Source organism: Schistocerca americana, chromosome 3 (assembly GCF_021461395.2).
Source record: "Schistocerca americana isolate TAMUIC-IGC-003095 chromosome 3, iqSchAmer2.1, whole genome shotgun sequence".
Lineage (NCBI taxonomy): Eukaryota > Metazoa > Arthropoda > Insecta > Orthoptera > Acrididae > Schistocerca > Schistocerca americana.
Window position 1 is genome coordinate 426,498,415 of NC_060121.1, and position 12,350 is coordinate 426,510,764.

At 42.8% G+C, this 12,350-nt stretch overlaps 1 protein-coding gene across 1 annotated transcript in view; it reads right to left on the bottom strand.

The window, feature by feature from the left end:
• Nucleotides 1-12,350, bottom strand: part of LOC124607318 (solute carrier family 22 member 19-like) — a 59,053-nt gene that overhangs the window by 12,569 nt on the left and 34,134 nt on the right. Inside the window, exons 2-3 of the mRNA XM_047139617.1 lie at nucleotides 11,861-12,075; nucleotides 1,878-2,065 (exon numbers count right to left, since the gene is read on the bottom strand). Of these exons, the coding sequence (XP_046995573.1) occupies nucleotides 1,878-2,065; nucleotides 11,861-12,075 (403 nt within the window). The remainder of the gene's footprint in view (nucleotides 1-1,877; nucleotides 2,066-11,860; nucleotides 12,076-12,350) is intronic.

Genomic DNA, 12,350 nt, shown 5'->3' on the forward strand with positions numbered 1-12,350 from the left:
ATCAATCGGGTGGTCATCACTGCCAATTTTCAGTTGGGCTCTCTCATGTCACATAGAATCTTCTTGAGTTGTCCAATCAGCTCCCTGCATTTTGAGGGATGTGCGAAAGCAGCCGTGAAAACCGCGGCCAATAACGAACAAAATATCGCCCGGACGCTAGACACCGTTGTGTCGGGGATCCTGTGGCTTCAGGCCTCAGATTTCGAGAACCACGAGGACCTACTGACTCCGGGCGTCAGCCACGCGAAGCCCAGAAGGAAAACATCAATGAAACGTTTAATACTGCTTCGAAAGAGAGTCGTACTCGCTGTGGCTTCATGCCTAATACACTGGCCAAGAGCCGTAGCAGGTCGGCCACCCTGAGGAGACGGAACACGCAATTCTCTACTCCCTGTCGGACTCACAGAAAAGCTTGCCCAGCCTGACTTCACATTCTTCTGCCTCACTCGACGTTGCTGACTCTCTCACAGCTCCAGCTCGCCCACGCAAGGAGGACAGAACAGTAAGCAATGTCCCAACACCAGCTGATATCAGAGTCCTCGTTTCCAGTCTAATTTACAGCAATGAGGATTCTTTGCCTGCCCCCACTGACACAAATTAACAAGAAAACAGGAGGCTTGTAACCTCTCAACTTCTTAACACAAAACAAAATGTATCTGACACACCTCTAAAAACGAGCAGCGTGGCGCTGTGGTTAAGACACTGTCGTTGCATTCGGGATGAAGGCAGTTTTGATACCAATCACTGTTTGCCCATCCACGTTTTGGCATTCCGTTGCTTCCCCAAATCGCTTTGACGAATGCCGGAATGCTTTCTTAGAGAAAGACATAGCCTGTTCCTTGCCCTATTCCTCTCCAACGTGAACCTGGATACCTGTCGGTGGGACTCTAAATCCAAATCTTCTCTTCTTGTTTTTAAACACTTAGGCCTTTAGTAGTAATAATAATAATAATAATAATAATAATGAGCGTATGGTATTGGTGGCCGGGAGACCCCTCGCGGGGAGGTTCGGCCGCCGCTCCACAAGTTCTTTAACGCCACTATGGCGACTTACGAGTGAATGAGGATGAAATGATGATGAAAGACACGCAACACCCAGGCATCTCGAGGCAGAGAAAATCCCTGACCCCACCGGGAATCGAAACCGGGACCCCGTGCGCGGGAAGTGATAACGCTACCGCAAGACCACGAGCCTTTTCTTTTTTTTTCTTTTTTTTAAAATCTCATTTTGTTCGTTGCATCTGCTCGGGACGGACGTCGTAAGACATGTGTTTAAATTCGTTGTTGATCAATTAACTCAGTTTTTTTACTACAGAGGGCAGCTAACCATCTGACCGAACACGCTGAGCTACCGTGCCGGCAGCCTTTGCCGTCTCATTGCCTTTCTCGCCAACAGTTTTAGCTATCACAGCGTGGTATTTAACCCATAGAAAAAACTCTTCTCCCATATATATTCTTCCTCCTTATATAACTATCTTTTCTCAACCAAGTGTTGCCATGGCTCAATCTGGTTAAATGGAAAAGGATGAAAAGAGAAAGCTTATGTTTCTAATGCACAAGGGAATTGTGTATACATCCCAATCTCCTTCTCCCCCCTGTCTCTGCCCACGTCCTCCTCCTCCCATTCTCCTTGTCTGCCTTCTCCTCCTTCCGCCTCTCTCTCTTCATCATCTCCTCCTTGATCTTATTATCAATTTTCTCCTCATCCCATTATGAGAATCAGTTTTTATTCGAGTCTGCTGTTTGTAAAGAATAATTATTTGCATGCACAATAAAGGACAAAGGAACATCGATACGGCTTTGCTGTAGTAGAATATGACTGTAACTGCACAATCAGAATTTTGTACCTTATTCTTTATAAAAAAACGGATACATACCAGGTATGAAAGGTACGGATTTGCACACATAACGCAAGACAGAACTATATATTCAATGGCGATACATGTTTGGCGTAGACATGTCGGATGGATTTCCATGCCCTGTAAGTTCGTAAGTAACAACGACGAAGAGGAGAAGAGTTGTAGCGACAGTGACCCAGCAGTTGTCACCCATTGTTCAGCAGATACTGAAAAATAAGAAAAAAATTCTGTAACATATCAGATACTGAGCAGTATTTGGCAGCTGGATGTATATGTTACAAAATATCATACTGTGCTGTATTTGTTCGTTTATCTTTATCGCATTAAGGATTACATGCTGTCTTTTATTTTGGACCGCCGGTCGCAGTGGCCGTGCGGTTAAAGGCGCTGCAGTCTGGAACCGCAAGACCGCTACGGTCGCAGGTTCGAATCCTGCCTCGGGCATGGATGTTTGTGATGTTCTTAGGTTAGTTAGGTTTAACTAGTTCTAAGTTCTAGGGGACTAATGACCTCAGCAGTTGAGTCCCATAGTGCTCAGAGCCATTTTTTTTTATCTTGGACCAGAAGAAATACTCACATACCGGGTAGCTATAATTAAAGTGTAGCACTCTCGAAGGTCCGGTGTGGGCTGTAATTATCGCACAGCAGCGAAGTTTGATAGATACACTAATGCGCTCGAACATCGGACCTCTCCTCAGATATTTCAGTTGGCGATACACTCTCAATGAAGCACTATAATTTATCCGTTCACATAAAACAGTTTCATTAATAGCGCACTGTCTCTCCTCTTGATAGCCTACTGCTCACTTATTTTGTGGCTTATCAAATGGCAGTGTGGATAGCATACTGTCATCCAATGTACAGCGCACGATTTGCACCTGGTGGCCAAAATTGGAACTATTTATTCCCAGCGCAAATCGGTTCCGCATAAACGTATTCACATATCTATCAAAGTTTCGTTGCCATAAGATAATACAAGCCACACTGGACTTAAACGTGAGCAGTTACAGCGAAATGTAACCACCCTGTATATTTTTATTGTAATATAGGTGTAACAGTTCTTGCTGGTTCCAAGTGAGTCCAAGTGTCATCCTGTGATGCGATGGACAGAGGCAGCAGCTGCAGCTGTAAGACAGGCAGAGAAGTACTTGGTGCCAGAGTAGGAGACCAGTGATTCGGTATTCCGGGAAGGCTACACTATGGGGTAAAAAGGAGAGCTTAGTAGTACTGAAGGTAGTTACCTAAGTCGGAGACTGACATCTTCATGGCAGGCTGGGCTTACCGGGAAGAGGTAGGGAAATCGGTCTATGGAAAAACATTCGGGTAACTTCGACCGTTGATAGCTGCTGCTTGTGAATGTGCATGCTGTTGTATCCAGCAAGAATTAAGTAGTGAATTATCCATGACTGTTGCGAAAGGTCTGAGCATACATCTCATTCATATCGATGAGAAACTCTTCATTATGATCAGTGTATTGAAAACGGAAATAGTTATGACGAATAAACTAAGTACAATGGACAAAAGGTATTCACTGCCAAGATATATCCCTCTGATACCTACTCTTTGTTTATTTTTTGTTTCTCTTGGACCTAATCTCTCTGTTTACTTAATGCATCGTTTTTAACATTTTTTGAAGCTTTTATATACAGGGTGAGTCACTAACAATTGCCACCAAGATAGCTGGGAAAGTATGATACGAGCTGAAAATTCTGTGGGACAAAAGTTGCATGGGATAACGGGGGCCATAATATGACGTTGGTTTTTTGTTACTAGATGGGGTCACTTCAGAGAAATCATGATCAACTTTGTTTTTTTAAATGGGATGCTATAGCTTGGTACTTATTTTCTGACAGCGGCTATTAAGACGAATCCAATAATGTGTAACAGTAAGGTCCTTGAACGTCAACGAATTTCACTAAGGTGGCTTGAACATCCATTTACAGAAGGTGTTCGAAGTGATGACCATTGGTATCAATGCAGTGCTAGAATCTTCTTATCGTTGATTGAGTGATATTCCTTAACACATCGGCACTTATCGAAGCACATGCTCTTACAATTCTCTCCCCCATATCTTCAAGTGTAGTTGGAACGTCATTGTAAACGATGTCTTTTACGTATTCCCACAAGAAAAAATCCAGAGGCGTCAAGTCTGGCGAACGAGCCAGCCACGACACATCTCCTCCGTGTCGAATCCAACGATCTGCGAATTGTCTCTGTAACTCATTTCTAGCCATCATCAGAAAATATGCCGGACACCCATCGTGTTGATACCACATTCTGTTCCTTGTTCTTAAAGGTATTTCTTCCAATAACAGACCTAATGTTTCTTGCAGGAATGTGGTGTACTCCCTACCATTCCTTCGATGAAACAGGGGCCTATAATTCTGTCCTCCTCAATCCCACACCATACATTCACCGACGACGGCTTTTGGTGTGCAACTTGCATCAGTCAAGATGGATTTTCAATTGCCCAATTATGCGTGTCATGCATATTAAGATTTTCATGGTTCGTGAATGTAGCCTCGTCAGTAAATAAAATCAAATTAATAAATGTGTTATCCCTCTGAATCTGAAATTGAACCCATCGGCAGAAGTCAATGGGACGCATACAATCCGTACCAGTTAATTTTTGGTGGCGACTGGTATGGTAAGGATGATATTTATGGCGATGCAGAACACGAACAACACTACTCTCGCTCATGCCAGATTCCATTGCGATTTGACGACTACTAACACAAGGATCTCGAACCACAGTAGCAAGAGTACCAATTTCCGTTTCCTCGTTAGTAACTTTCCGATGCGTTAAAGATTCAGTTGTTCTCAATTTATCATACACATTTTATATGTTCGACGTGTAGGGTGAAAACGTTGAGGATATCTTTCTGCGTATAGGTCTCTAGTTCTCATTGAATTTTGTTGACATTCTCCGTAAATGAGAAGCATATCGACTTGTTTTTCCAAAGAACACATCATTCACATTCGCTTGATTCGACAATACAAGTCTTACCGTTCCTATTAGTCTTGTATTGCGAAACCGCCGAACGGTGTTTACATGTCAATGGCACGTTAGATGGATACGCCGTATTCGGTGAATATTTACTATTTGCACTCAGAGCATGTGCTTCGATAAATGCCGAAGTGTTATGGAATACCACTCAATAAATGATAAGAAGATTGCAGCACTGCATTGATACCAATGGTCATCACTTCGAAGAACATCTTCTGCAAATAAACGTTCATGCCACCTTTTTGGCCTTCGTTGATCTTCAAAGACCTTACTGTTACACATCATTGGATTCATCTCGGTATCCATTATCAGAAAATAAGGGCTAAACTATAGCATCCCATTTACGAAAATAAAGTTGACCTTCTTATCTCTGACGCGACCCCCACAAAAAACCGTCATATTATGGCCCCATTGTCCCATGCGACATTTGTCCCACAAATTTTTCAGCTAGTATCATACTTTCGGAGTAGGTAGTGACTCACCCTGATTATATGTACAGCCACGTCAGAAATCGTGGCAACATTTTCACCCCGCTACTGCCAATGTTGGGCTACAGCAACAACAAATTATCATACGAGCGAGAGGTACTATACACAGCAGTGGAAATTAAAACCACTGAACATTGTCCGTAGAAGTATACGATGTCGACAGCGATCACGAAATTTGGAGTGATTTGACCGGTAGCGCTAGATACGGTCCGAAGGACACTATAACGTCGCTGTGGAAGCAGCTCACAGTCGAAGTGTCCGCCGCACTCACGATCGAGTAACGGCCTGTTTACTAGATCCGGAGCACGCCCGTCAGCGGAGGTCGCAGCACAGTGGAACTCTTTTTGCGAGTACGGTGACTGATGCGAACAAGGAATTCAGTTTTCGCAAATATATCCTGAAATTTTACTGCCAATATGATTTCGCTCATTCCACAGTATCCGAAATCGATGGATGGTTTCACAACGAGATTTCTCTGTGTGATAATGAAATGCTAGGTTTTAGTACGATTTTGTAGCAAACGTATGTTGAAATAATGCGATGACGAAGCTTGTGGTAGGATTGTGAATGGAACCCAAGGAAAAGTGGACTTCGAGCATACAGACGGAGAGGTCATTAAGTTAGCTATCAGTTATGCAGGTTTACGACTTAGGACAGTAAGAATTTTAAATATTCCACTTGAAGTAACACGGAAAAATTTGGAAACCATTCTGCAAATAATCTTTGAAAAATTGGTCGGAAACAAGTACTTCATTGTAGACAACGGATAAAGAGTGCCACAATTGATTTACAAAAATCATATCCCGTCATATATATTCATTCAGAGAGTTAAAGCCTTAGTAATATAAGCCATTTACTTACTTACGCCAACTGCGAATCCACTGACCACCAAAATCAGCATTCGCATTAATCCTGACGCGAACAAGGAAACTTAGGAAACAGCCCAACACATGCACTGCGGTGTTCATTCGAAGGGCGTTAAGAATAATCAAAATACTACGCTATACCGTTGTTTACGTGCTTACCATCTCCAGGGCTGGATGAACCCATAAATATAGAATGGATAAATACTGATCTAATCCACGTCCGAAAGTGTGCGTAGGATTGAGCTGTATTGAATCACAGTACTCCAAACATCGCAGTTTCAATAATGTCAAATTTTACAGAAATCTCAATATGACTCACGAACGGAACCCAGTAAGAACATAAAGACCCACGCAATAACTGGGCAAAAATCTGAGAAAATATCCAGTACCCGACGCCAGAAACTAGAATAAGTGCATAATTGTATGAAATTGTGAACTAAACGATCCCTGCGGGAGAAATCTGCATAAAAGGAAGACCCACTCTGTATTGCATTCAATAGATACCTTCTTCCGCCGAAACCAAAGCGAAATTTGCAGCTGGACGAGGAAGAAGCTTGCAGTACTAAACATGACAACCACAGCAACGATAGACATGGCGCACATAACTAACATGCACCGTCAGCTATTACATTTGGCTACTCGGTCAATATGTTCACTACGCGACCTCCACAAAATCTCCTTCCCTACAGGACCATTAATGTCTCTCACTGTTCAACATCAGCGTATGAGGCAACGCAACAGAAAATTGTTCCATAACTTTTTAACCGCTGTTATTGCTATGGAGTAAATATGTCACCTGCCCACAACTAACAAAACTCAGCGGTACGATAAGCTCTTGATGCTCTGGAATTCAGAAGTGACACTATATTTGCCCACAAGAATTATTGCGACTACTTTCGTATTTGTAATAAACTTGAGTAACATGCTGCTTAAATGAAACACGGCTTAAGACGCCCACAGATGGCGCAAAATTGCCGTTTCCTTTTTTATTATTAAATTTAAATTTTAATTTCACTAGCTTTGAAATTTCATCGTCAGTTTGACAGATTAGACAGTGCTCTTGAAGTGCACTCCGTCTTCAGGCCAATCGGGACCATCCGACCGCCGTGTCATCCTCAAGGGAGGGTGTGGATAGGAGGGGCATGGAGTCAGCACACCACTCTCCCGGTCGTTATGCTGGTATTCTTGACTGAATCCGCTACTATTCGATCGAGTAGCTCCTCAATTCGCATCACGAGACTGAGTGCATCCCGAAAAATGGCAACAGCGCATGGCAGCTGGATGGTCACCCATCCAAGTGCCGACCACGTCCAACAGCGCATAACTTCGGTGATCTCACGGGAACCGGTGTATTCACTGCGGCAAGGCTGTTGCCCCGGTCTTGAAGTGATGCGACGACAAATAGAATTTCGTAGGTGGACCCCTTTTGTTTGTTTTTAACTCTGTGTTGAAAGGTCAAAGCGAGCCACTCAGCCAGGCGTCCAGTCACTGAAGACGTGGGAGCAACGAAGCATTCTTGGGTAAGGCAGAAACTATATTCTACTTCTATACGTAGAAACACAAAGTTATTTTACTAAAAAGTAAACTACTCCGTCTGAACAGGCCTCGGAAAGCCCGACGGTACTGACCGGCCGCCGTGTCATCCTCAGCCCACAGTCGTCACTGGATGTGAATATGGAGAGGCATGTGGTCAGCACACCACTCTCCCTTCCGTACGTCAGTTTACGAGACCGGACCCGCTACTTCACAAACAAGTAGCTCCCCAGTTTGCCTTACAAGCGTTGAGTGCACCCCACTTGCCAACAGCTATCGGCAGACCGGATGGTCACCCGTCCAAGTGCTAGCCTAGCCCGACAGCACTTAACTTCAGTGATCTGACGGGAAGCGGAGTTACCACTGCGTCAAGGCTGTTGCTAAAGTTATTTTACACAGATGGATTTAATTTACAAGCACTGAAAAGACTTTACCGTTTTCAGTTGTTGTACGTTATCATCCCAACTAATCACGAGGAGAAATTTTTTAATTCAGAAATTGCTTATTTATGAAGAATGTCATGCTTCAGTTTATTTTTGCCTTGCTATACTTTAACAACACCTGTTCCGTTCGGAAGACAGAAGACAGCCTTCTACGTAGGAAACGTCCTTGTTTACCTAGCACGAAGCTTATTTAGTACCCAGACTGCAATTTATTGCGATGGAGAAATATCTTCTCACTCATTGACTCACTGGTGTAGCAACAAAGCTGGCCGAAGTAGTAAACTAAAGAAGTGTTCGGCATGCGCTAGAAGGGGAGGTCAGGAGGTCATAAAGAAAAAAAAAAAAAAAAGAAAACGGTCAATGTGCCTGTTTGCCACTCGTTGAAACAGAGTTCGGTTCCCCCCCGATGCGGTAGGTACCAAAGGCTTTTCTGTAGTAGCTTGTTTCGTCTTTAGTATAACTCTGGTGCGTATTATTTGTAGTCTTTAAGAGAACCATTGCAGTACGAGCTAGCGAAAACTGTATCACAAAACTCACTAAATTTTAAACAAAATTCATCCAAGTTATGCCACTGGAGTGAAATAATATTACTATTTTGAGGATTAAATGGTTTTGGACTAATCACACAAATGTAGCCAAATTGTACCCATTATGAACTTCGTATTTCAAATGTAGGTGAGAGTAACTAATCGTATAAATATGTAATTCCTTCGCATGAAAGAAACGGATGACGATATACTTTTTCTTTTCCCAAATTACAGACTCAAATATAAGTGCCAAGCTCATCGGAAATCTTTTTGTCCCTTTATTCGAGATCAGTAATTTTTTTTATCACTCTCAGCTTTGTACACAGTCAGATCCAAAGTAACTTGCCGAAGAGAAAGTTTTGCCTGTATGCTGTAAGGGCTGGCTGGCTGAAGGTGGTGTTGATTGGTGGGCCTGTAGCCGCGCGGGATTAGCCGAGCTGTCTTAGGCGCTGCAGTCATGGACTGTGCGGCTGGTCCCGGTGGAGGTTCGAGTCCTCCCTCGGGTATGGGTGTGTGTTTGTCCTTAGGATAATTTAGGTTAAGTAGTGTGTAAGATTAGGGACTGATGACCTTAGCAGTTAAGTCCCATAAGATTTCACACACATTTGAACATTTTTGGTGGGCCTGTGAGTCCCAGTGACAGACGAGTGGTTAAGGAGACTTTTACAACAATTACAACAAAGGAAAAGGAATTCAGCAATAAGTCACAAATCCAATCTGTGTTCTTATGGCAGCTCTAGATTTCAGCTACTGAGTAACTATCTTAAGTGAAAAAAAACGAGAAATGTACAAGAATCAGTACTTAAAAGTTGTAGGTTAAAATCATACTGTACAATAACGAAAAAGTAAAAAAATATATACACGGAAGTATTTTCGGGCTAAAGAAACACAGCATCTTAACATCACGAAATCATGCGCTCCTACTCTTAGGGCACAGCTTAAGATCCATAAGGGAAGTATCCCTGTAAGACCAATAGTTGACGGAAGAGGTGGTGCTATCAGTAAGGTTTCCAGGAAGTGTCTCAACTTTTTCAAGAAATGTTTTCACTACAATAGACAGTATTCAGTCAAAAATAGTTGTAATTTCGCCAATAATATACGTGACATACTAGAATTAGCAGACATAAAATTTGTCTCCTTTGACATAGTAAACTTGTAATATACTAGTTAACGGCACGATTGAAATCGTTGGGAAGAACCTAAACGAACAGAACAAGCTCCCTAAATGTGATACTGATGAGTTCCTCGATTTGTTGTCAGTAATTCTGCAGTGTAATTATCCTGAATTTATTGATGAAAAATACCTCATATAACGATGGACTCAGCATGGGAAGCTCCATTTACGATCTGCTTGTCGATATGTTTGTCACTACCTTGAAAGCTGTGTAAATTATTTAGATCCAATCATACACATCAGTGATCACATTCACACTTTCAAGATTTATGGGCAACCTACCACCATATATAGTGTAATACCTGCCATTCTCACTACCCAGAGATCCATGAACATGCTGCCTTTCATTCAGTGATGTATCGCTTAATATCTATCCCCATGAATGAAGACAACTTCCAAATTGAATAAAATGCAATCAGACAAATATCATGGAACAATGGTTGCCCTCCTACCTTGGTGGACTCCATAATGCACAAAAAGCAGAAACAACAGGTGTGTTCCCTTCTTTAGCCTGTTGAGGATGGGCCCAACAACATGGCGAATGGACTGCTCAGGATTGGCATCACGTTCTCTTCACCGATGAGTGTCGCATATGCCTTCAACCAGACGTGTTTGGAGGCAATTTGGTCAGGCTAAACGCCTTAGACACACAGTCCAGCGACTGCAGCAAGGCATTATGTGGGGTCCATGTACGCGGCTGGTGGTCATGGAAGGCGCCATATCGGCTGTACGATACGTGAATGCCATCCTCCGACCGATAGTGCAACCATATCGGCAGCATATTGGCGAGGGATTCGGCTTCATGGACGACAATTCGAGCCCCATCGTGCACATTTTGTGAATGACTTCCTTCAGGATAACGACATCGCTCGACTAGAGTGGCCAGCAAGTTCCCCAGGCCGGCCGAAGTGGCCGTGCGGTTAAAGGCGCTGCAGTCTGGAACCGCAAGACTGCTACGGTCGCAGGTTCGAATCCTGCCTCGGGCATGGATGTTTGTGATGTCCTTAGGTTAGTTAGGTTTAACTAGTTCTAAGTTCTAGGGGACTAATGACCTCAGGAGTTGAGTCCCATAGTGGTCAGAGCCAGCCAAGTTCCCCAGACATGAATCCTATCGACTATGCCTGGGCTAGACTGAAAAGGGCTGTTTGTGGACGACATGACTCATCAACCACTTTGAGGGATCTACGCCGAATCGCAGTTGAGGAGTGGGACAATCTGGACCAACAGTGTCTTGATGACCTTGTGGAAAGTATGCCATGACGTATAGAAGCGTGCATCAATGCAAGAGGACGTACTACTGGGTATTAGAGGTACCGGTGTGTACAGCAATCTGCCCACCACCCCTGAAGGTCTCGCTGTATGATGGTACAACATGCAATGTGTGGTTCTCATAAGCAATGAATAGGGCGAAAATGATGTTTATGTTGCTCTCTATTCCAATTTTCTGTACAGGTTCCGGAGCCCTCGGAACTGAGGTGATGCAAAACTTTTCTTGGTGTGGTGTATATAATTAAAATATACAAATGTTATGAAGTTAAGTGTACATGCTGTGGAATATCGATCCGTACAGAAAGATTATGCTGTGGCATTGTATGTAAAAGTGGCCTACTATGGGTCTGTAGTCATCTTAAATAGAAATAATAGTGCAATGGACCAAGTGGAGCAGTGTATAAATTCCTGTGTACCTCCTGTGCCAAACTGTATAACTGTATAACCTGTGTGCATAATCAAGTGGTTTGCACAGAAAATGTCCTCCTGGGCTGGTGGCCGTTTGGTTTTTAGTCAATTTATGTTCATACTAAACAGCCGTGAAAATTTTAGTAATTTGCAGACCTTGTTTCTGGCAAAAGTGAATATACTTATTATTGATCATAATATTGAATAACAAGTTTTTATGTAAAAAAATTGGTAAAAATATGAAGGCATGCTTGATTTAGTGGCAAGAAGTACGCTAGTGCAGTACCTGTTGTCAGCACCACGAGAACAATGGAAATAACGGTGGCGATCAGGAACACCAGACAGTGTGTAAATCTTCTGCCGAAGTAGTTTCCAACGAAATGTCCCAATATGCAAGCAGTCACCATCATGGCGCCCTGGCCAAAGTATCCAACGAAAGGATTCTCCCCAAAACTTTTGTTATGGAAGAGTAGAGTGAAAAGGACAAGAGAAGCCGCTGACCTGTATGGAGAAATAAACTTAATGTATTATCTTTAAATGTGACGACAAATGTTTATAAACTCTCTTTAATGAAGTGCTGAATTTGGATTTGATTAGTTTTCAAACAATTCCAGCAGTGCAATATGCCCTAACATCGTAAAATAATTTAGTGCGACGTTTACTTCACCACAAAAATTTTCTGTCATAGAGTCTGTTGCTGTTAGTTTGTTGATTCATTACTGAACACTGATTGATGCGTTTCTGTTACGCCATAAAAAACTTCATGCTAAAACGAG